Genomic DNA, 25,808 nt, shown 5'->3' with positions numbered 1-25,808 from the left:
GTGCATTACTTTAACCCTCAACTTGACCCTTAGGCCTTCAAAAAGAAGCCAAACAAATGAGATCTATAAACTGATTATACCAAACAATAAGAACACCTGATTCTTCCATGACAGACTGACCAGGTGAATGCGATGATCCCTTATTGATGTCACTTGTTAAATCCATTTCAAATCAGTGTAGATGAAGGGGAGCAGACGGGTTAAAGAAGGATTTTAAAGCCTTGAGACAATTGAAACATGGATGGTGTGCGAGTGCCATTCAGAGGGTGAATGGACAAGACAAAATATTTAAGTGCCTTTTGAACGGGGGTATGGTAGTAGGTGCCAGGAGCACTGGTTTGAGTGTGTCAAGAACTGCAATGCTGCTGGGTTTTTCACGCTCAAAAATTACCCGTTTATATAAAAAAATGGTCCACCACCCAAAGGACATCCAGCCAACTTGACACAACTGTGGGAAGCATTGGAGTCAACATCCTTGTGGAATGCTTTCAATACCTTGTAGAGTCGATGCAAATTGAGAGGCAAAAGGAAGGGGTGGTGCAACTCAATATTAGGAATTGGTGCCGTGGGACAGATCAGTCACATTCCGACACGTCTTCGACCAGATTTCTCTGTAGTTTCGAGGATGTCAGTGATGAACTTCACCAACCGCAGAAAATCTTTTCTCAAATTCTAATACTGCATCAGGTGGTGTGTGGTTGATTTTCAATTTGAATTCCAACTCACGAGTTGAATGGGAGTCAATTACAAAACTCTGAATTCCAGGCCCAACCCTGACTTCTAGGTCATTCTGTCAACCTCAATAAAATCAATATGGAAAACAAGGTAGAGCTACAATCATTATCGCTTATACCAACCCAATCCTGCAATTAGAACTGGGAATTATATGAATTTAAAAAACACACCTGTTCTAGATGGTCGGCTCATAAAAAGGCAGTAAAAACTTTACCTTCAACTGAGGGGAGATTATTTCATTACCGACTGTCATCTCCCAGTCGTTTCTGGCCTCTTTGGTAGAGAGATGATTATCAGCACACCCTGAGGAGAGAAGTTTAAACTGTACATAATCTGATTCCAGTTACCAACACTGACAACAAGAACCAGAACCAGCAGACACATCACAGAATAGGGTAGAGACTAGCTCCTTATCCACTGAATAGGGTAGAGACTAGCTCCTTATCCCCTGAATAGGGTAGAGACTAGCTCTTTATCCACTGAATAGGGTAGAGACTAGCTCCTTATCCACTGAATAGGGTAGAGACTAGCTCCTTATCCACTGAATAGGGTAGAGACTAGCTCCTTATCCACTGAATAGGGTAGAGACTAGCTCCTTATCCACTGAATAGGGTAGAGACTAGCTCCTTATCCACTGAATAGGGTAGGGACTAGCTCATTATCCACTGAATAGGGTAGAGACTAGCTCCTTATCCCCTGAATAGGGTAGGGACTAGTTCCTTATCCACTGAATAGGGTAGGGACTAGCTCCTTATCCACTGAATAGGGTAGGGACTAGCTCCTTATCCCCTGAATAGGGTAGAGACTAGCTCCTTATCCACTGAATAGGGTAGAGACTAGCTCCTTATCCACTGAATAGGGTAGGGACTAGCTCCTTATCCCCTGAATAGGGTAGAGACTAGCTCCTTATCCACTGAATAGGGTAGGGACTAGCTCCTTATCCACTGAATAGGGTAGGTACTAGCTCCTTATCCACTGAATAGGGTAGAGACTAGCTCCTTATCCCCTGAATAGGGTAGGGACTAGCTCCTTATCCCCTGAATAGGGTAGGGACTAGCTCCTTATCCACTGAATAGGGTAGGGACTAGCTCCTTATCCACTGAATAGGGTAGAGACTAGCTCCTTATCCACTGAATAGGGTAGAGACTAGCTCCTTATCCACTGAATAGGGTAGAGACTAGCTCCTTATCCACTGAATAGGGTAGAGACTAGCTCCTTATCCACTGAATAAGGTAGGGACTAGCTCCTTATCCACTGAATAGGGTAGAGACTAGCTCCTTATCCCCTGAATAGGGTAGGGTCTAGCTCCTTATCCACTGAATAGGGTAGGGACTAGCTCCTTATCCACTGAATAGGGTAGGGACTAGCTCCTTATCCACTGAATAGGGTAGAGACTAGCTCCTTATCCACTGAATAGGGTAGGGTCTAGCTCCTTATCCACTGAATAGGGTAGGGACTAGCTCCTTATCCACTGAATAGGGTAGAGACTAGCTCCTTATCCACTGAATAGGGTAGAGACTAGCTCCTTATCCACTGAATAGGGTAGAGACTAGCTCCTTATCCACTGAATAGGGTAGAGACTAGCTCCTTATCCACTGAATAGGGTAGGGACTATCTCCTTATCCACTGAATAGGGTAGGGACTAGCTCCTTATCCACTGAATAGGGTAGGGACTAGCTCCTTATCCACTGAATAGGGTAGGGACTAGCTCCTTATCCACTGAATAGGGTAGAGACTAGCTCCTTATCCACTGAATAGGGTAGGGACTAGCTCCTTATCCACTGAATAGGGTAGGGACTAGCTCCTTATCCACTGAATAGGGTAGGGACTAGCTCCTTATCCACTGAATAGGGTAGAGACTAGCTCCTTATCCACTGAATAGGGTAGGGACTAGCTCCTTATCCACTGAATAGGGTAGAGACTAGCTCCTTATCCACTGAATAGGGTAGAGACTAGCTCCTTATCCACTGAATAGGGTAGGGACTAGCTCCTTATCCACTGAATAGGGTAGAGACTAGCTCCTTATCCACTGAATAGGGTAGGGTCTAGCTCCTTATCCACTGAATAGGGTAGAGACTAGCTCCTTATCCACTGAATAGGGTAGGGACTAGCTCCTCATCCACTGAATAGGGTAGAGACTAGCTCCTTATCCACTGAATAGGGTAGAGACTAGCTCCTTATCCACTGAATAGGGTAGGGACTAGCTCCTTATCCACTGAATAGGGTAGAGACTAGCTCCTTATCCACTGAATAGGGTAGGGACTAGCTCCTTATCCACTGAATAGGGTAGAGACTAGCTCCTTATCCACTGAATAGGGTAGGGACTAGCTCCTTATCCACTGAATAGGGTAGAGACTAGCTCCTTATCCACTGAATAGGGTAGAGACTAGCTCCTTATCCCCTGAATAGGGTAGGGACTAGCTCCTTATCCACTGAATAGGGTAGGGACTAGCTCCTTATCCACTGAATAGGGTAGGGACTAGCTCCTTATCCACTGAATAGGGTAGGGACTAGCTCCTTATCCACTGAATAGGGTAGAGACTAGCTCCTTATCCACTGAATAGGGTAGAGACTAGCTCCTTATCCACTGAATAGGGTAGGGACTAGCTCCTTATCCACTGAATAGGGTAGAGACTAGCTCCTTATCCACTGAATAGGGTAGGGTCTAGCTCCTTATCCACTGAATAGGGTAGAGACTAGCTCCTTATCCACTGAATAGGGTAGGGACTAGCTCCTCATCCACTGAATAGGGTAGGGACTAGCTCCTTATCCACTGAATAGGGTAGAGACTAGCTCCTTATCCACTGAATAGGGTAGGGACTAGCTCCTCATCCACTGAATAGGGTAGAGACTAGCTCCTTATCCACTGAATAGGGTAGAGACTAGCTCCTTATCCACTGAATAGGGTAGAGACTAGCTCCTTATCCACTGAATAGGGTAGGGACTAGCTCCTCATCCACTGAATAGGGTAGAGACTAGCTCCTTATCCACTGAATAGGGTAGGGTCTAGCTCCTTATCCACTGAATAGGGTAGAGACTAGCTCCTTATCCACTGAATAGGGTAGGGACTAGCTCCTCATCCACTGAATAGGGTAGAGACTAGCTCCTTATCCACTGAATAGGGTAGGGTCTAGCTCCTTATCCACTGAATAGGGTAGAGACTAGCTCCTTATCCACTGAATAGGGTAGAGACTAGCTCCTTATCCACTGAATAGGGTAGGGACTAGCTCCTCATCCACTGAATAGGGTAGAGACTAGCTCCTTATCCACTGAATAGGGTAGGGTCTAGCTCCTTATCCACTGAATAGGGTAGGGACTAGCTCCTTATCCACTGAATAGGGTAGGGACTAGCTCCTTATCCACTGAATAGGGTAGGGTCTAGCTCCTTATCCACTGAATAGGGTAGGGACTAGCTCCTTATCCCCTGAATAGGGTAGAGACTAGCTCCTTATCCCCTGAATAGGGTAGAGACTAGCTCCTTATCCACTGAATAGGGTAGAGACTAGCTCCTTATCCACTGAATAGGGTAGGGTCTAGCTCCTTATCCACTGAATAGGGTAGGGACTAGCTCCTTATCCACTGAATAGGGTAGGGACTAGCTCCTTATCCACTGAATAGGGTAGGGACTAGCTCCTTATCCCCTGAAAGAGATTTTAAACAATCTAAAAGTAATAAAACTAATTTAAAAAAAGATAAGGGTAGAAATGATTGGTACCCCTGTTTTCAATACTCCAGCACCCCTGATACTGAGCCTATTTTCTAAAACGTTATGAAATCGTAGAACACATTGGAAGGGATTTTAGACCATTTCTCCATACAGAATCTCTCCAGATCCTTGATATTCTTCATCTGCTCTTATGGACTACCCTCTTTAATTCAAACCACAGGTTTTCAACGGGGTTCAAGTCCCAGAGACTGAGATGGCCATTGTAAAATGTTAATTTGTTGATTTGGCTAAAATGTCATGGCAGGGCAGCAGGTAGCCTAGCGGGTCGAGCGTTGGGCCAGTAACCGAAAGGTGAAAAATGAAAAATTGAACTGCGCCTTACCACGACGGTGAGGCTTCAGTAGGCTACTGATCATCAGGTGGATGGCATTGACTGTGTCATCTCTCCCCTTCCCCATAAACCTAATCACGTGTTCCATGTCTTTCAGCAGGTGACCCATGAGGAACAAACTGGGGTCAGCGACTTGGGGCTTGATGATAGCAGCAATGGCCTATCAAAGACAAAGAAAGACCGAGATAAGACACTAGGAACCAACTCCTTCTCCCAGCTCATTATCCACTGAATAGGATAGGGACTAGCTCCTTATCCACTGAATAGGATAGAGACTAGCTCCTTATCCACTGAATAGGGTAGGGACTAGCTCCTTATCCACTGAATAGGGTAGGGACTAGCTCCTTATCCACTGAATAGGGTAGGGACTAGCTCCTTATCCACTGAATAGGGTAGGGACTAGCTCCTTATCCACTGAATAGGGTAGGGACTAGCTCCTTATCCACTGAATAGGGTAGGGACTAGCTCCTTATCCACTGAATAGGATAGAGACTAGCTCCTTATCCACTGAATAGGGTAGAGACTAGCTACGTATCCACTGAATAGGGTAGAGACTAGCTCCTTATCCACTGAATAGGGTAGGGTCTAGCTCCTTATCCACTGAATAGGGTAGGGTCTAGCTCCTTATCCACTGAATAGGGTAGGGTCTAGCTCCTTATCCACTGAATAGGGTAGAGACTAGCTCCTTATCCACTGAATAGGGTAGGGACTAGCTCCTTATCCACTGAATAGGGTAGGTACTAGCTCCTTATCCACTGAATAGGGTAGGGACTAGCTCCTTATCCACTGAATAGGGTAGGGACTAGCTCCTTATCCCCTGAATAGGGTAGGGACTAGCTCCTTATCCACTGAATAGGGTAGGGACTAGCTCCTTATCCACTGAATAGGGTAGGGACTAGCTCCTCATCCACTGAATAGGGTAGAGACTAGCTACTTATCCACTGAATAGGGCAGGGACTAGCTCCTTATCCCCTGAATAGGGTAGGGACTAGCTCCTTATCCACTGAATAGGGTAGGGACTAGCTCCTTATCCACTGAATAGGGTAGGGACTAGCTCCTTATCCACTGAATAGGGTAGGGTCTAGCTCCTTATCCACTGAATAGGGTAGAGACTAGCTCCTTATCCACTGAATAGGGTAGGGACTAGCTCCTTATCCACTGAATAGGGTAGGGACTAGCTCCTTATCCACTGAATAGGGTAGGGACTAGCTCCTTATCCACTGAATAGGGTAGGGACTAGCTCCTTATCCACTGAATAGGGTAGGGACTAGCTCCTTATCCACTGAATAGGGTAGGGACTAGCTCCTTATCCACTGAATAGGGTAGGGACTACGGGAAAGAGCTAGGGGTTTCAGAACGGGCCACTGCCACTAAGGCAGGTGTACTGTAAGAAGCAAAATGTCACGTCACAGCTAAACAAATCTGCCGGTTATCAACTTAAAGCCAGGGATAATTCCTTAATTGAAGTCTATGGACAAGAAAAGATAGAGGAAAAAAGTATCTGCTGTCTCTCCGTGTCCATAGACTGCTTTCAAGGTAAGGAAACATATTTGAGTGAACTGTCCCTTTAAATCACTTAAATCCATAGGTCCCTCTAGTATGATTTGCCGCGGTGTACCTGTGGGTTACTTCTGGCTCCTAGTAGCATGGCTATGTGGGTGAGAAGCCGGACCAGGTTGAAAGGAACAGAGGACATGCTCTTTGTGTCCTGCATGTCTGGGTGGTCCCTCCGTCGAGGGTCTCCCAGGACGTGGCCAGTCTCAGTACTGTCACCTCTTATGAAAAGACAAGAAAAAATGGTTTTCATTCTTCAGTAGTGTGACTCATTAAAAGCCTCACTTGGGAAATTACATATATATTTACGATGTTTTGGGTTTCTACTAACCATGTGTATGTGACTAATAAAATTTGATTTGATAAAGCGTACATATTCGATAACTGTAATATCATTAGTTATGTTCCAACATTCCCTCCATCTTGTACCACTATCAGTTGTTTATAAGTTCTGGTTCCAGTAGGTTAATTTTTTTCTAAAGAGATTATCAGTTGGATCTGCAAGATTTTCTACATTTTACCGATCATATGAAAATATATATTTTTTGACTCAAATAGGGTTCCCTCAAGATTTCTCTGATGTCCAAAAGATTTCAAATCGAAATGTCTTGATATGAAACTATTAAGGTGCATGTATTTGAAAATATCTACATTGGTCAGTCTAAAATTGCTTTTGAATTTTTTTTTTTTGGAAAGACATTTATTTCCTATTACCAAGTCATTTACAGTTGCTATACCTTATGTTTTAATGTAGACTTTAAGCAAGTGTGTTTTAGGCCACTCTAAGGCACTGCATGTCAGTGCTTGAGGAGTCACTACAGACACCCTGGTTCGAATCCAGGCTGTATCACATCCGGTCGTGATTGGGAGTCCCATAGGGTGGCGCACAATTGGCCCAGCATCTTCCGGGTTTGTCCAGGGTAGGGTTTGGCTGGGTTAGGCCATCATTGTAAATAACAATTTGTTCTTAACTGACTTGCCTAGTTAAATCAAAGGTTGAATTTAAATTTTTTAAATAATGAAAAGCTATCCAAGGATTGTTCCATACTGTTGTGTTTTTAGCGAGTGATATAAGTTCATTTTTTTCCATATTGTATACTATGAAGTTAATGTTCTTAGCTTCATCCTTTGATAATACACCTTAAAATATTCTAGGAGTGTCACGCCTTGGTCTTAGTATTTTGTGTTTTCTTTAATTATTTGTTCAGGCCAGGGTGTGACATGGGGTTATTGTATTGTCGTATTGTTTTTTTTTGTAGGCATTGGGATTGTGGTTGATTAGGGGTGTGTCGAGTGTAGGCTTGGCTGCCTGAGGCGGTTCTCAATCAGCAGTCAGGTGCTTCTCGTTGCCTCTGATTGGGAACCGTATTTAGGTAGCCTGAGTTCGCTTTGTATTTCGTGGGTGATTGTTCCTGTCTCTGTGTAGTTTCACCAGATAGGCTGTATTAGGTTGGTGGGTGATTGTTCCTGTCTCTGTGTAGTTTCACCAGATAGGCTGTATTAGGTTGGTGGGTGATTGTTCCTGTCTCTGTGTAGTTTCACCAGATAGGCTGTATTAGGTTGGTGGGTGATTGTTCCTGTCTCTGTGTAGTTTCACCAGATAGGCTGTATTAGGTTGGTGGGTGATTGTTCCTGTCTCTGTGTAGTTTCACCAGATAGGCTGTATTAGGTTGGTGGGTGATTGTTCCTGTCTCTGTGTAGTTTCACCAGATAGGCTGTAATTAGGTTGGTGGGTGATTGTTCCTGTCTCTGTGTAGTTTCACCAGATAGGCTGTATTAGGTTGGTGGGTGATTGTTCCTGTCTCTGTGTAGTTTCACCAGATAGGCTGTATTAGGTTGGTGGGTGATTGTTCCTGTCTCTGTGTAGTTTCACCAGATAGGCTGTAATTAGGTTGGTGGGTGATTGTTCCTGTCTCTGTGTAGTTTCACCAGATAGGCTGTATTAGGTTGGTGGGTGATTGTTCCTGTCTCTGTGTAGTTTCACCAGATAGGCTGTATTAGGTTTCACGTTCCGTTTGTTGTTTTGTATTTATTAAGTTATTTCATGTATCGTCACTTTTTCTTCATTAAAGAACATGAGTAACCACCACGCTGCATTTCGGTCCGACTCTCTTTCAACGAACGAAGAACGCCGTTACAGAATCACCCACCACACACGGACCGAGCAGCGTGGTTACAGGCAGCGACCGCAGGAAAAGCGAAAGGAGGACGTTATGGACAGCAATGGCATGGAGTATACGACGTGGGAAGAAATCGACAGGTGGGCGGCCGACCCAGAGAGAGTGCAGGAGCCCGCATGGGATTCGCTTGAGCAGTGCGAAGAAGGCTATAGGCGAATGGAGTCGAAAAGGAAAACACGGCGGCGCAGAGCGAAACCCGAAAGTCACCCCAAAAAATGTATTGGGGGGGGGCTCAGGGAGAGAGTGGCAGAGTCAGGAGTCAGACCTGAGCCAACTCTCCCTGTTAATCATGAGGAGCAGCGATATAAGGACTTCTGGTCTTGGGAGATGATATTAGACGGAAGAGGACCCTGGGCTCAGCCTGGTGAATATCGCCGCCCCAAGGAGGAAGCAGAGGCAGCAGGAGATGGGAGCCGGCGATACGAGGGAACACGGTTGGCAAGGAAGCCCGAGAAGCAACCCCAAAAAATTATTGGGGGGGGGCTTACAGGGAGTATGGCTATGCCAGGTAGGAGACCTGCGCAAACTCCCTGTGCTTTCCGGTGGGCTAGAGAGACCGGGCAGACACCGTGTTATGCTATGGAGCGCACGGTGTCTCCAGTGCGGGTGCATAGCCCGGTACGGTTCATACCAGCCCTTCGTATTGGCCGGGCTAGAGTGGGCATCGAGCCAGGTAAGCTTGGGCAGGCTCGGTGCTCAAGAGCTCCAGTGCGCCTGCACGGTCCGGTCTATCCAGAGCCACCTGTATTAGGTTTCACGTTCACGTTCCTATCCAGAGCCACCTCCACACACCAGTCCTCCACCTCCACACACCAGTCCTCCGGTAGCAGCTCCCCGCACCAGGCTTCCTGTGCGTGTCCTCGCTCCAGTATCACCAGTGCCCGCACCACGCATCAGGCCTACAGTGCGCCTCGCCTCTCCTGCTCTGTCGGAGTCTCCCGCCTGTTCAGCACAGCCAGAGCCTTCCTTCCCTCCTGCGCTGTCGGAGTCTCCCGCCTGTTCAGCGCAGCCAGCGTTTTCCTCCTCTCCTGCGCTACCGGAGTCTCCTGTCTGTTCAGCGCAGCCAGCGTTTTTCTCCTCTCCTGCGCTGTCGGAGTCTCCCGCCTGTTCAGCGCTATCAGAGCCTTTCTTCTCTACAGCGCTGCCGGAGCCTCCTGCCTGTTTGAAGCAGCCTGAGCTGCCAGTCTGCAGGGTGCTGTCAGCCTGCATGGAGCAGTTAGAGCTGTCAGTCTGCATGAAGCAGCCAGAGCTGTCAGTCTGCAAGGAGCTGCCAGTCTGCAAGGAGCTGCCAGTCTGCAAGGAGCGGTCAGCCTGCATGGAGCAGTCAGTCTGCAAGGAGCTGTCAGTCTGCAAGGAGCTGTCAGTCTGCAAGGAGCTGTCAGTCTGCAAGGAGCTGTCAGTCTGCAGGGAGCTGCCAGTCTGCAAGGAGCGGTCAGTCTGCAAGGAGCGGTCAGTCTGCAAGGAGCGGTCAGTCTGCAAGGAGCGGTCAGTCTGCAGGGAGCTGTCAGTCTGCAAGGAGCGGTCAGTCTGCAAGGAGCTGTCAGTCTGCATGGAGCTGTCAGAGCTGTCAGTCTGCAAGGAGCTGCCAGTCTGCAAGGAGCTGCCAGTCTGCAAGGAGCTGTCAGTCTGCAAGGAGCTGTCAGTCTGCAAGGAGCTGTCAGCCTGCATGGAGCAGTCAGAGCTGTCAGTCTGCAAGGAGCTGCCAGTCTGCAAGGAGCCGTCAGCCTGCATGGAGCAGTCAGAGCAGTCAGTCTGCATAGAGCAGCTAGATCCGCCAGTCAACCAGAATCTTCCAGATCTGCTAGTCAACCAGAATCTTCCAGATCTGCTAGTCAACCTGAATCTTCCAGATCTGCTAGTCAACCTGAATCTTCCAGATCCGCCAGCCAGCCAGGATCTACCGGAGCCTACTACCTACCTGAGCTTCATCTCAGTACTGGGCTTCCTCTCAGTACTGGGCTTCCTCTCAGTACTGGGCTTCCTCTCAGTACTGGGCTTCCTCTCAGTACTGGGCTGCCCCTCAGTTCCGGGCTGCCCCTCAGTTCCGGGCTGCCCCTCAGTTCCGGGCTGCCCCTCAGTTCCGGGCTGCCCCTCAGTTCCGGGCTGCCCATCAGTCCCGAGCTGCCCATCAGTCCCGAGCTGCGCCTCAGTCCCGAGCTGCGCCTCAGTCCCGAGCTGCGCCTCAGTCCCGAGATGCCCCTCAGTCACGAGATGCCCCTCAGTCACGAGATGCCCCTCAGTCACGAGATGCCCCTCAGTCACGAGATGCCCCTCAGTCACGAGCTGCTCCTCAGTTCTGTGGGGTTCTGGGTGAGGACTATTAGGCCATGGTCGGCGGCGAGGGTGGATTATCCCAGGACGCGAAGGGGAGGAACTATGAAATTTATGGAGTGGGGTCCACGTCCCGAGCCGGAGCCGCCACCATGGACAGACGCCCACCCGGACCCTCCCTATGGTTTTGAGGTGCGCCCGGGAGTCCGCACCTTGGGGGGGGGGGGGGTTCTGTCACGCCTTGGTCTTAGTATTTTGTGTTTTCTTTAATTATTTGTTCAGGCCAGGGTGTGACATGGGTTATTGTGTTGTCGTATTGTTTTTTGGGGGGATTGTGGTTGATTAGGGGTGTGTCGAGTGTAGGCTTGGCTGCCTGAGGCAGTTCTCAATCAGCAGTCAGGTGCTTCTCGTTGCCTCTGATTGGGAACCGTATTTAGGTAGCCTGAGTTCGCTTTGTATTTCGGGGGTGATTGTTCCTGTCTCTGTGTAGTTTCACCAGATAGGCTGTATTAGGTTGGTGGGTGATTGTTCCTGTCTCTGTGTAGTTTCACCAGATAGGCTGTATTAGGTTGGTGGGTGATTGTTCCTGTCTCTGTGTAGTTTCACCAGATAGGCTGTATTAGGTTGGTGGGTGATTGTTCCTGTCTCTGTGTAGTTTCACCAGATAGGCTGTATTAGGTTTCACGTTCCGTTTGTTGTTTTGTATTTATTAAGTTAGTTCATGTATCGTCACTTTTTCTTCATTAAAGAACATGAGTAACCACCACGCTGCATTTCGGTCCGACTCTCTTTCAACGAACGAAGAACGCCGTTACAAGGAGTGAGCAGGCACATCTTCAATATGTACCCAAATTGTCCCGCTTTAGGGCCTTTAAGTCTGGAAGGTTAAAAATCCCCCTCTGACTTAGGTGTAAAAGATATCCTATTCATTTGATTTGCCCTTGTAAAAGTTTGTCATGACTGAGTATACTTTAGAGAATATCTTCGGTGGGGTAATTGGTATTATTTGCTACAAACCTAAAAGCATTCTGAAGAGGTTTATTCTAACTAAGATCTATGGGAAGATTGATCCATTTCATTGGATCTGCTTTCATGTTGTTGAGTAATGGGATAAAGTTATCTTAAAATATTTGTTGTCACTTATTAATTAAGCATAATTAAGTATTTCATGTGTTGTGGTCCACTTAAAGGACAGCTGTAGAGTGTGAGTTATTATATATTTTTCCTATTGACTTTTGAATTTTTTTAAAATTCACATTATTTTATATCCTGATCAGTCTATAACCGCGATCAGTCTATATTCTAGATCAGTCTATAAACTTTATAATAATGAACCATAGCCTGTAGGCCAAGTACTCCCTGGCAGATACATTCAACAGCGTAGCCATCAACAGGAAAAATATATAATTAATTCATTTTCAACAATTTTTTGCTACGGATTTCAAAATCATCCTTCCTCCAAAGAACATTTCTATGGATTTCATTTCAGATAGATCCCCCCCAAAAAAATCATTTCAGATAGATCCCCCCCCAAAAAATCATTTCAGATAGATCCCCCCCAAAAAATCATTTCAGATAGATCCCCCCCAAAAAATCATTTCAGATAGATCCCCCCCCCAAAAATCATTTCAGATAGACCCCCCCCAAAAAATCATTTCAGATAGATCCCCCCAAAAAATTATTTCAGATAGACCACCCCCCCAAAAATCATTTCAGATAGATCCCCCCCCAAAAAAATCATTTCAGATAGACCCCCCCCAAAAAATCATTTCAGATAGATCCCCCCCAAAATCATTTCAGATAGATCCCCCCCAAAAAATTATTTCAGATAGACCACCCCCCCAAAAATCATTTCAGATAGATCCCCCCCCAAAAAAATCATTTCAGATAGATCCCCCCCCCAAAAAATCATTTCAGATAGATCCCCCCCCAAAAAATCATTTCAGATAGATCCCCCCCCAAAATCATTTCAGATAGATCCCCCCAAAAAAATCATTTCAGATAGATCCCCCCCAAAAAATCATTTCAGATAGATCCCCCCCAAAAAATCATTTCAGATAGATCCCCCCCAAAAAATCATTTCAGATAGATCCCCCCCAAAACTCATAAATATCCATGGGTCAATCTCGTATAGAATTGCCCACTTACTGGATCTGAGCAGTAGTGAAGCCCGCGACAGGATTGTGGCGGCGCCCTCCGATCTCAGCTCCACAGTCCACACAACGGCTCGTCTCCATGGGCTTGCCACACTGAGGTGGGGGGGTTAGAGAGTAGAGGAGGAGGGACATGATTGAAGGAAATGTAACTACAGTCATGATAGGCCACACTTCTTAACCCAGAATCAACTCATTTCTACATACCTCACCAATGGCGCAAGGGTGACCATTCGGACAATCTGTGGGGTGTAGAAGTGAGCACAATGACGGATCATTTTTGGCAAGGGAAAAATAAGGGGGGGGGGGTCTTCATGGGTTCATGGAACAAAAAGACCGCACAAAAAACTAGAATGTATAAAAGGTATAACGAATAACAAAATTAAATTAAATTCAATTCAAGGGGCTTTATTACCATGGGAAACGTGTGTTAACATTGGCAAAGCAAGTGAGGTAGATAATATACAAAAGTGAACAATAAACAATAAAAATTAACAGTAAACATTACACATACAAAAGTTTCAAAACAATAAAGACAATGTAAACCAAAATCTATGATGCCTGAAGAAGCAAACCCGAAATGCCATAGTCATTTTGTTACTCTTGTTTCTCTGGGACTTTTGAGTTTTGTAACATGCATTTGCCCATTATAACTTTCTGCATTCTAGTTTTCGCTGTTACTTGTTTTTTTATTTTTTTATTGACTGAAACAATACTTACTGTACCACGACATCCCTCTAATGGCCTGGCGTACAACTGCAAGCATATCCTCGGGCATGGTAGGTATGAAGGCTCTCTGTTATTCAAAGTAATACATATATTTAATTGAGTGATTTATGCTGAAGAACAATAGGTTCACTGCAGACTGTAGGGAGCAGACAAGGGGAGCACACCTGCATGTTAGTAGGGAAAAGAGCCAACTGCTGGAGGGGTATCAGTAGGCCCTGGTTCCCACAGAGCAGCACTGCAGACAAGTGGATGGCCAGCTCCACCACCACCCACTGGGCACCAGAGGCCCCAGTCTGGACAGTCAGGGGACCCAGCCGGTTGGCTACCAGGTCCAGGGCGAATTCCTTCACATTTCGGCTTGCAAGAAACGTTGAGGCCTCGATGAAATCCACCAGTGTTTGACAAAACTAGGAAAAGAAAACGGAACATTAAAAAAAGATGCTGTATGTAGAGACAAGCCGTATATGAGATGAACGTAGCTACAGTATTATCTCCATGGGCTCTTCTTACCTCAGAGTTTGGATGGAGGTTGGGATTGCCTGCTCTATAGAGACAGGTGACTTCTCTGAACAGAGCCAAAAGCAAGTATATTGTCCTCTTATTTTTTGGACACGAAGAACCCTACACACATTACCGGAACAAATAAATAATGCTTATGCTTGTAAACAGGATAGAACAACTTTTCAGACATGTAAAATCACTGATTTCAATTTGCTCTCTCTATGAGCCTTTCAATACCTTACAAGCACGATCTATATCCTTAATTGTGCCCTCTAGTATTGCTTTGGCAACCACATCTCGGATGGTCTTATAATCCTCTCCACAAACAAGATACTGGTCAATCTGGCTGCCATCTTGATTCTGAAAAACAGGGAAATTAATGTGGGTGATGAGTGTGGATGAGATGAGTCCTCTTCCCCCTATTTTTAAATAGAATTTAATGTTTTTATTTAACCTTTAATTAAAGCACAGAAAAGCTTGAAAAACTTTCTAGAAATTCACTAAGTTATTTACACATGAACAGATGTGTTATATAACTAATTGAATAGAGCGCCACATACAAGGTTAATCAAATCAACATTTCAAATAATATGTATTTATAAAGCTCAAAGTGCTGTACAGAAACCCAGCCTTAAAAAAAACAGCAAGCAATACAGGTGTAGAAGCACGTAGAAGGTTAATCTTCTTATAGGTAGATTGTTTATATTGTCACACACACCGGAGAGGGGCAGTGATGTGCGTTTTTTTTTTAAAACAGGGTCAGCCATAGTAGTACGGCGCCCCCTGAATACAAAAACCAGTACCTTCTGCAGGACCTCGCGAGGGAACAGCCACTGCATATCTGCCACTGACAGGAAGTGTTGGACATACTCCACTCCGTGCTGGTTGCAGATCTTACGGATCAGGTAGACCCGATACCAGTCATTCCCACTGCGCTTACACAGTTCTCCCACGCTGGTCAGGAATTCTCTCTCTGATGGACCAGAAATGAGGTAAAAAATAAAGAAGTGCAACTTCTTCCTTCTACCCAATGCCCTGGATGAAAACACTATATAAACCAGATCAATGATACCCAATGCCCTGGATGAAAACACTATATAAACCAGATCAATGATACCCAATGCCCTGGATGAAAACACTATATAAACCAGATCAATGATACCCAATGCCCTGGATGAAAACACTATATAAACCAGATCAATGATACCCAATGCCCTGGATGAAAACACTATATAAACCAGATCAATGATACCCAATGCCCTGGATGAAAACACTATATAAACCAGATCAATGATACCCAATGCCCTGGATGAAAACACTATATAAACCAGATCAATGATACCCAATGCCCTGGATGAAAACACTATATAAACCAGATCAATGATACCCAATGCCCTGGATGAAAACACTATATATATAAACCAGATCAATGATACCCAATGCCCTGGATGAAAACACTATATAAACCAGATCAATGATGTGAATCCTCATTGTTTGCATAGATAACCAAGTACCAGCCAACCTCTCATGATTACATTGTTAATACCTTCTGTCATGTGAAATTTCACACAGATTGGGTAGAGTATGGGTAGAGTATGTGTATAGACAGTATAGAATTTTTGGGTAGAGTACATGATTGCATCAGAGTATAGACCTAGATAGGGGTACAAGGATTTTAGAAATAAGTAGGTAATTACCAGGTCATTTTTGGAAATCTATGGAAACCTTAGGAATTTCTACATAAGTTATTTTAGACTTGATCTGCGTGCCCCCTTTATCTATGAGCGAAACGTAGACAAGGGCTCATCAAGGGACAGATCAAAAAAGAAGTTCACGTTCGTGCAGGTTGAGACAAAAAAAGGTACCACAGGCAGCAGAAATGACAGAGAATTCTGGCCATGTCATTGACTGGGGCAGCAGGTAGCCTAGTGGTTAGAGTGTAGAGGAGGCAGGTGGCCTAGTGGTTAGAGTGTAGAAGAGGCAGGTAGCCTAGTGGTTAGAGTGTAGAGGAGGCAGGTAGCCTAGTGGTTAGAGTATAGAGGAGGCAGGTGGCCTAGTGGTTAGAGTGTAGAAGAGGCAGGTAGCCTAGTGGTTAGAGTGTAGAGGAGGCAGGTAGCCTAGTGGTTAGAGTGTAGAGGTGGCAGGTAGCCTAATGGTTAGAGTGTAGAGGAGGCAGGTAGAGCGTTGGGCCTGTAACCGAAAGGTTGCTGGATTGAATCCCCGAGCTGACAAGGTAAAAATATGTTGTTCTGCCCCTGAACAAGGCAGTCTGTCCCACTGTTCCCCAGTAGGCCGTCATTGTAAATGTGGATTTGTTCTGAACTGACTTGCCTAGTTAACCTTTATTTAACTAGGCAAGTCAGTTCAGAACAAATTCTTATTTTCAATGATGGCCTACTGGGGAACAGTGGGTTAACTGCCTGTTCAGGGGCAGAACAACAGATTTGTACCTTGTCAGCTCGGGGATTTGAACTTGCAACCTTCCAGTTACTAGTTCAACACTCTAACCACTAGGCTACCCTGCCGCCCCAAATTAAGGTAAAATATATATATATTTTATAAATTGATACTGTAGACAGTAATATATGTAGCTAGTATACATTAAACCAGTATACATACCATGCCTGAAGACAATAAATAGCTTTTGGGTTAACCGGTTACAAAAAACTACTATATACACATTATTTGTTTTCGCTATGGTTATGTATCATTTTGGGAAAAAATGGAATTAAGTACCTGTGGCACTCAACCGTTGTTTGTCTCCCAATAGATTCCCAGCCATATCCAGACACATGCGTAACCTGGCCACCTGCTGGAAGCACTCTATAGTGGCCATCTGTCTAGACGCAGCGCCTGAGCGCAGGAAGTCACTCAGGAAGGCGCTCTCATTCTGTAGACACTCCTGCTGCGACACCAATGTGAGACACTGCATCTTCTCATGCAAGGAGTCCTGGAGGAACAACAGGGATATCAGATGATATCAAGTAAAATAAGTCTGATTATGCCACGATGGGTGATGTTATTCCTTGCTCTAAAAAGACGCTCGATGAGCTAAAAAAAAAACCCACCTGAGCAATGACGGGCATGGTATTTTCAGTTAATACACGCAATTTAACAAACACTTTTATCCAAAAGGACTTCCAGTCATTTGTGTATTAATTTCTATTCATTTTCTATTAATGCCCCAACAGGAATTAAAACCTGGTGCTTTAAGAGCTCTACCAACTGAGACACACAGGACGGTTTACCTAATAATCCATAAAATATTACGGTTTGAACTGGGCTAATATTGCCTACTTGCCTTAAATACCAACGTGTTCTTGTCTGTGTATTGTATCGGAAGTAAGAATTCTCCATGCGGGATTTAACACGACACGTGAACTTCATTATCAGTTAGAAATGAACAGGTTTTTTAAAGTTGAATTCACCATGCAAACATTGAGTAATTTTATAGCACTGCAATTCCCAGCATATATTTGTTGTTTGGTGAAATGCATAGACCTGGAACATATTTTAAGAATATTGCTATTTGATGAGCTTCAACTTTAGGCACGAGAATAAAAAATTCTCATGTGTGAAAGGCTCTGTCCATTTCTTCTCCATTGAGCTCACACTGCTACACCTGGGGGGAGGGGAGAAGAGAGAGAGAGAGAGAGAGAGAGACAGAAAGAGCGTGAGAGAGAGAGCGCGCGAGAGAGAGACAGAGAGCGTGAGAGAGAGAGAGACAGAGAGAGAGAGAGAGAGAGAGAGACAGAGAGCGTGAGAGAGCGCGCGTGAGAGAGCGCGTGAGATAGAGACAGAGAGTGTGAGAGAGAGCGCGAGAGAGAGCACGTGAGAGAGAGCGCGAGAGCGAGAGACAGTGAGAGCGTGAGAGAGAGCGCGAGAGAGAGAGAGCGCGTGAGAGAGAGCGCAAGAGCGAGAGACAGCGAGAGCGTGAGAGAGAGCGCATGAGAGAGACAGATGCTTAGTAAGTGTCAAAGGCTTTTATTGACAATTACATGAAGTTGATGCAAAGAGTCAATATTTGCAGTGTTGACCCTTCTTGTTCAAGACCTCTGCAATCCGCCCTGGCATGCTGTCAATTAACTTCTGGGCCACATCCTGACTGATGGCAGCCCATTCTTGCAAAATCAATGCTTGGAGTTTGTCAGAATTTGTGGGTTTTTGGTTGTCCACCCACCTCTTGAGGATTGACCACAAGTTCTCAATGGGATTAAGGTCTGGGGAGTTTCCTGGCCATGGACCCAAAATATCGATGTTTTGTTCCCTGTGCATCTTAGTTATCACCTTTGCCTTATGGCAAGGTGCTCCATCATGCTGGAAACGGCATTGTTCATCACCAATCTGTTCCTGGATGGTTGGGAGAAGTTGCTCTTGGAGGATGCGTTGGTACCATTCTTTATTCATGGCTCTATTCTTAGGCAAAATTGTGAGTGGGACCACTCCCTTGGTTGAGAAGCAACCCCACACATGAATGGTCTCAGGATGCTTTACTGTTGGCATGACACAGGACTGATGGTAGCGCTCACCTTGTCTTCTCCGAACAAGCTTTTTTCCAGATGCCCCAAACAATCGGAAAGGGGATTTATCAGAGAAAATGACTTTACCCCAGTCCTCAGCAGTCCAATCCCTGTACCTTTTGCAGAATATCAGTCTGTCCCTGATGTTTTTCCTGGAGAGAAGTGGCTTCTTTGCTGCCCTTCTTGACACCAGGCCATCCTCCAAAAGTCTTTGCCTCTCTGTGTGTGCAGATGCACTCACACCTGCCTGCTGCCATTCCTGAGCAAGCTCTGTACTGGTGGTGCCGCAGCTGAATCAACTTTAGGAGACCGTCTTGGCTCTTGCTGGACTTTCTTGGGCGCCCTGAAGCCTTCATCACAACAATTGAACCGCTCTCCTTGAAGTTCTTGATGATTCGATAAATGGTTGATTTAGGTGCAATCTTACTGGCAGCAATATCCTTGCCTGTGAAGCCCTTTTTGTGCAAAGCAATGATGACGGCATGTGTTTCCTTGCAGGTAACCATGGTTGACACAGGAAGAACAATGATTCCATGCACCACCCTCCCTTTGAAGCTTCCAGTCTGTTATTTGAACTCAATCAGCATGATAGAAACATCTCCAGCCTTGTCAACACTCGTGTGTTAACCGGTGTTAACGAGAGAATCAATCCTGTCTCAGCCTCCAGTAATTATGCTGTCGGGGGGCTAGGGTCAGTCTGTTATATCTGGAGTATTTCTCCTGTCTTATCAGGTGTACTGTGTGAATTTAAGTATACTCCCTCTAATTCTCTCTCTCGGAGGAGGAGGACCTGAGCCCTAGGACCATGCCTCATGACTACCTGGCCTGATGACTCCTTGCTGTCCCCAGTCCACCTGGTCGTGCTGCTGCTCCAGTTTCAACTGTTCTGCCTGCGGCTATGGAACCTGTTCACCGGACGTGCTACCATGTCCCGGACCTGCTGTTTTTGACTCCCTCTCTACCGCGCCTGCTGTCTCTAACGCTGAATGATCGGCTATGAAAAACATTTACTCGAGGTGCGGACCTGTTGCACCCTCTACAACCACTGTAGACTATTATTATTATTTGACCCTAATGGTCATCTATGAACATTTAAACATCTTGGTCATGTTCTGTTATAATCTCCACCCGGCACAGCCAGAAGAGGACTGGCCACCCCTCAGAGCCTGGTTCCCTCTCTAGGTTTCTTCCTAAGTTCCTGCCTTTCTAGGGAGTTTTTCCTAGCCACCGTGCTTCTACATCTGCATTGCTTGCTGTTTGGGGTTTTAGGCTGGATTTCTGTACAGCACTTTGTGACATCGGCCGATGTAAAAAGGGCTTTATAAATACATTTGATTGATTGACTCTGTACCAGTGGCCCCTGTATATACAGGAGACAATTTGAGACATGGATTGTGTATGTGAGCCATTCAGAGGGTAAATGGACAAGACAAAATCTATAAGTGCCTTTAAACCGGTTATGGTAGTAGGTGCCACCGGTTTGAGAATGTCAAGAATTGCAACACTGCTGGGTTTTTAAATATGGTATTATTTATTTATTACCGTATTTAAACACCTTTAACATTGAAAGATGTTTTATGTAGTTTGTTTTATTATTATTATTATTATTTCTAATTGCAGAACGCAATTTATAATTAGCTGATTTTGTATTATGCCCCAAAGCATCCTGGAAAAATGCTTGATTGAGAAATTATGATTTGCCACAAAATTATATTGGTGGTTTATTTTTTTTGCTCATTTGAATTGATAACAATTATTGTAAGTAACTTCATTGTTACCCTGAATGATTTAATATAGAAATTAAGACTGCTGTGCAGCCCCCTTTTTACAGTGATTTTTTTTAACCGTCGTTCCCACAATCCACTGTTTGGGAACAGTTGTACTAATTCAATGGCTCTAACATTTTATCAACAGTGCATAATGATCTTCACAATCAGATAAATGCTGATTTCTATTGCTAATTTAAATGTGAAATTGTGTTCATACCTCCATGCAGTTTATGTATAAGGAATAAAGTTCAGTTTTTCTTGATTCCTCCAAGATGTCACTCTTCTCAACTTCGGTCAGATGCTGCTGCAGGTGACCTTTGACATCATCAAAGCTTCAAGACAAAACATACAAAAACCCCATTCAATTAACCTTTTTTTGTTTGTTGGTGGGGTATCTTGATAAACTTAACCCCATGAAATAAAAAGCGGACAACCAGCACTTGTAACTCACCTGTACTTGAGCAGGAGTTTCAGCACGACTGACCAAACCACTGGACTTTTGTCCACATCAACACCGAAGGGAGAGATTGCCTTGGTTGGTCTGCGAAAAGGTCCTGGTAAAGAAAACAGATGTAAGAAATACAAAAAAAACACATTTCTCCATCATGCTGATACAAGCTGTCAGACAGCAGGAGGATACCTCTGATATTGAGAGCAGACTGAGCCTCCACCATGAGTAAGTTCAGCAGGTGGAAGAGCAGGTGAAGCAGTTTGATGAATAACAACCAAACCGATCCAACAAACCATTGGATGTTGTCCACAGACTGATCAAAGCGAGAGCGCCTCTGAATCTGTCGACGTCCTGGCCGAGAGGGACACAAAATAACACACAAATATTAGATTTGCGAACACTGAAGGGACACATGTGGCCTGTCCCAAAAAAAACATTTGACCTTCTGGGTTTGAAGATCTGATGGAATTTGTGGAACTTTTGCCATATTGTTTTACACTCATCGCGTTCTTTCAGATCCGAAAACGCATAGAATTTAAGGGGTTGTTTTTGCCTGGGACAATCCGTCAGACGGAAGGAGGGTACCTGTGATGACAGGACTAGATTGAGCCTCCACTGTGAGGAAGGACAACAGGTGGAGGATGATGGCCGTACAGGGCGGACAGTTGTCCTTGAAGCAAACCGTAGAGACCAGGTCAATGAAGAAAGCACTGCACTTCTTCTTGAACTGCTTGGCATTCCTGCACAATAAAACAATGAAAAGAGGTGGGGTTTGTGTCCAAAATGTCCATTTCAGTTCTGGATAAACCGAAGGTACACGTCGTCGTGAAGAGTGACATTTAAAATGTTCGAATTGGTGCTTCAACTCTGAATAAAACCTTTACTGATGTCACCAATAGCCACTCACCCATTATCAAGATATATCTGTGTTGCCAATGCGTGCTAGCGACAGAGAATCTTTGAAAATCAATTGAATTGATACAACACGCGATTAACTAAGATGTACTGAAGAACATTCCACTCTCCCATAGACTCCTGTCTAAATCTACCTTGTACAGTACACACAGGATTTACACGAAGTAATCTGATTGGTCTATTAATATTTCAAGCTTCTCTGACGCTAGCACACAGTGGTTTGCATGGCTATTAAGAGTGACAATTGGCGTTACGGTAATTACATTTAGAATCGTCAGTGGTAAATCAAGCAGTATTTGACTAGCTGAAACGTAACCTTAATGATTTAATCCTCAATAGGAGTTTCCTCACCATTTGTTTTCAACTGCTTCTTCTCTGCAGGCCTTAAGTATATTAAGTACTTCCTCAAACGCCGGTTTCATTTTAACGTCGGCATCCCTCTCCAGTACCTTGATGAATTAAAAAGAGTTAAAAAAATATATATATATGTTATGCAATTTCTCTACATTAGATGAAATATAAACAGAGAAGAGGATAAGATGAATCTCACGTGGCACAACCGTCGTACGGATGCCAAAACGAAAGGCTTCAACCTCTTGTCCACTTTCTCGACGCCCAGCAACAAGTGCTCCACAAATAGAGACAGGACGAAGATACGATTCCATCTGCTCCTACAGGGACCAGAAAACCACCACTCATGTTGTAGCAGCGACTCATCTTATGTACATGTACTGGAATGTGACTTTTTCCATGTATGTAACAGTAGTTAACAGTTACCTATATATTAATGTATAGAACAGTAGTTAACAGTTACCTATATATTAATGTATAGAACAGTAGTTAATTACCTATATATTCATGTACAGAATAGTTGACAGTTACCTATATATATTAATGTATAGAACAGTAGTTGACAGTTACCTATATATTAATGTATAGAACAGTAGTTGACAGTTACCTATATATTAATGTATAGAACAGTAGTTGAGAGTTACCTATATATTAATGTATAGAACAGTAGTTGACAGTTACCTATATATATTAATGTATAGAACAGTAGTTGACAGTTACCTATATATTAATGTATAGAACAGTAGTTGACAGTTACCTATATATTAATGTATAGAACAGTAGTTGACAGTTACCTATATATAAATGTATAGAACAGTAGTTGACAGTTACCTATATATTAATGTATAGAACAGTAGTTGACAGTTACCTATATATTAATGTATAGAACAGTAGTTGACAGTTACCTATATATTAATGTATAGAACAGTAGTTGACAGTTACCTATATATTAATGTATAGAACAGTAGTTAACAGTTACCTATATATTAATGTATAGAACAGTAGTTAATTACCTATATATTCATGTACAGAATAGTTGACAGTTACCTATATATATTAATGTATAGAACAGTAGTTGACAGTTACCTATATATTAATGTATAGAACAGTAGTTGACAGTTACCTATATATTAATGTATAGAACAGTAGTTGACAGTTACCTATATATTAATGTATAGAACAGTAGTTGACAGTTACCTATATATTCATGTATAGAACAGTAGTTGACAGTTACCTATATATATAAATGTATAGAACAGTAGTTGACAGTTACCTATATATATTAATGTATAGAACAGTAGTTGACAGTTACCTATATATAAATGTATAGAACAGTAGTTGACAGTTACCTATATATTAATGTATAGAACAGTAGTTGACAGTTACCTATATATATTAATGTATAGAACAGTAGTTGACAGTTACCTATATATAAATGTATAGAACAGTAGTTGACAGTTACCTATATATAAATGTATAGAACAGTAGTTGACAGTTACCTATATATATTAATGTATAGAACAGTAGTTGACAGTTACCTATATATATTAATGTATAGAACAGTAGTTGACAGTTACCTATATATTAATGTATAGAACAGTAGTTGACAGTTACCTATATATTAATGTATAGAACAGTAGTTGACAGTTACCTATATATAAATGTATAGAACAGTAGTTGACAGTTACCTATATATTAATGTATAGAACAGTAGTTGACAGTTACCTATATATATTAATGTATAGAACAGTAGTTGACAGTTACCTATATATAAATGTATAGAACAGTAGTTGACAGTTACCTATATATTCATGTATAGAACAGTAGTTGACAGTTACCTATATATATTAATGTATAGAACAGTAGTTGACAGTTACCTATATATATTAATGTATAGAACAGTAGTTGACAGTTACCTATATATAAATGTATAGAACAGTAGTTGACAGTTACCTATATATAAATGTATAGAACAGTAGTTGACAGTTACCTATATATTCATGTATAGAACAGTAGTTGACAGTTACCTATATATATAAATGTATAGAACAGTAGTTGACAGTTACCTATATATATTAATGTATAGAACAGTAGTTGACAGTTACCTATATATATTAATGTATAGAACAGTAGTTGACAGTTACCTATATATAAATGTATAGAACAGTAGTTGACAGTTACCTATATATAAATGTATAGAACAGTAGTTGACAGTTACCTATATATTCATGTATAGAACAGTAGTTGACAGTTACCTATATATTAATGTATAGAACAGTAGTTGACAGTTACCTATATATATTAATGTATAGAACAGTAGTTGACAGTTACCTATATATAAATGTATAGAACAGTAGTTGACAGTTACCTATATATTAATGTATAGAACAGTAGTTGACAGTTACCTATATATATTAATGTATAGAACAGTAGTTGACAGTTACCTATATATAAATGTATAGAACAGTAGTTGACAGTTACCTATATATTCATGTATAGAACAGTAGTTGACAGTTACCTATATATATTAATGTATAGAACAGTAGTTGACAGTTACCTATATATATTAATGTATAGAACAGTAGTTGACAGTTACCTATATATATTAATGTATAGAACAGTAGTTGACAGTTACCTATATATATTAATGTATAGAACAGTAGTTGACAGTTACCTATATATAAATGTATAGAACAGTAGTTGACAGTTACCTATATATAAATGTATAGAACAGTAGTTGACAGTTACCTATATATTCATGTATAGAACAGTAGTTGACAGTTACCTATATATATAAATGTATAGAACAGTAGTTGACAGTTACCTATATATATTAATGTATAGAACAGTAGTTGACAGTTACCTATATATATTAATGTATAGAACAGTAGTTGACAGTTACCTATATATAAATGTATAGAACAGTAGTTGACAGTTACCTATATATAAATGTATAGAACAGTAGTTGACAGTTACCTATATATTCATGTATAGAACAGTAGTTGACAGTTACCTATATATTAATGTATAGAACAGTAGTTGACAGTTACCTATATATATTAATGTATAGAACAGTAGTTGACAGTTACCTATATATAAATGTATAGAACAGTAGTTGACAGTTACCTATATATTAATGTATAGAACAGTAGTTGACAGTTACCTATATATTAATGTATAGAACAGTAGTTGACAGTTACCTATATATAAATGTATAGAACAGTAGTTGACAGTTACCTATATATTAATGTATAGAACAGTAGTTGACAGTTACCTATATATATTAATGTATAGAACAGTAGTTGACAGTTACCTATATATATTAATGTATAGAACAGTAGTTGACAGTTACCTATATATATTAATGTATAGAACAGTAGTTGACAGTTACCTATATATTAATGTATAGAACAGTAGTTGACAGTTACCTATATATATTAATGTATAGAACAGTAGTTGACAGTTACCTATATATTAATGTATAGAACAGTAGTTGACAGTTACCTATATATATTAATGTATAGAACAGTAGTTGACAGTTACCTATATATTAATGTATAGAACAGTAGTTGACAGTTACCTATATATTAATGTATAGAACAGTAGTTGACAGTTACCTAT

The 25,808-nt window shown here is 42.6% G+C and overlaps 1 protein-coding gene across 2 annotated transcripts in view; it reads right to left on the bottom strand.

The window, feature by feature from the left end:
- Nucleotides 1-25,808, bottom strand: part of LOC109868077 (E3 ubiquitin-protein ligase rnf213-alpha) — a 103,073-nt gene that overhangs the window by 13,555 nt on the left and 63,710 nt on the right. For both annotated transcript variants that reach the window (XM_031802495.1, XM_031802496.1), the window contains exons 42-58: nt 22,387-22,507; nt 22,188-22,285; nt 21,507-21,661; nt 21,111-21,272; nt 20,922-21,024; nt 20,688-20,802; nt 16,918-17,131; nt 14,985-15,154; nt 14,419-14,541; nt 14,191-14,301; nt 13,845-14,087; nt 13,672-13,747; nt 13,159-13,193; nt 12,947-13,047; nt 6,412-6,568; nt 4,785-4,953; nt 950-1,038 (exon numbers count right to left, since the gene is read on the bottom strand). In XM_031802495.1, coding sequence (XP_031658355.1) covers nt 950-1,038; nt 4,785-4,953; nt 6,412-6,568; nt 12,947-13,047; nt 13,159-13,193; nt 13,672-13,747; nt 13,845-14,087; nt 14,191-14,301; nt 14,419-14,541; nt 14,985-15,154; nt 16,918-17,131; nt 20,688-20,802; nt 20,922-21,024; nt 21,111-21,272; nt 21,507-21,661; nt 22,188-22,285; nt 22,387-22,507 — 2,242 coding nt within the window. The remainder of the gene's footprint in view (nt 1-949; nt 1,039-4,784; nt 4,954-6,411; nt 6,569-12,946; nt 13,048-13,158; nt 13,194-13,671; nt 13,748-13,844; nt 14,088-14,190; nt 14,302-14,418; nt 14,542-14,984; nt 15,155-16,917; nt 17,132-20,687; nt 20,803-20,921; nt 21,025-21,110; nt 21,273-21,506; nt 21,662-22,187; nt 22,286-22,386; nt 22,508-25,808) is intronic.

The sequence above is a fragment of the Oncorhynchus kisutch genome, linkage group LG23 (genome assembly GCF_002021735.2).
Source record: "Oncorhynchus kisutch isolate 150728-3 linkage group LG23, Okis_V2, whole genome shotgun sequence".
Lineage (NCBI taxonomy): Eukaryota > Metazoa > Chordata > Actinopteri > Salmoniformes > Salmonidae > Oncorhynchus > Oncorhynchus kisutch.
This window is presented reverse-complemented; position numbering and strand designations above follow the sequence as displayed.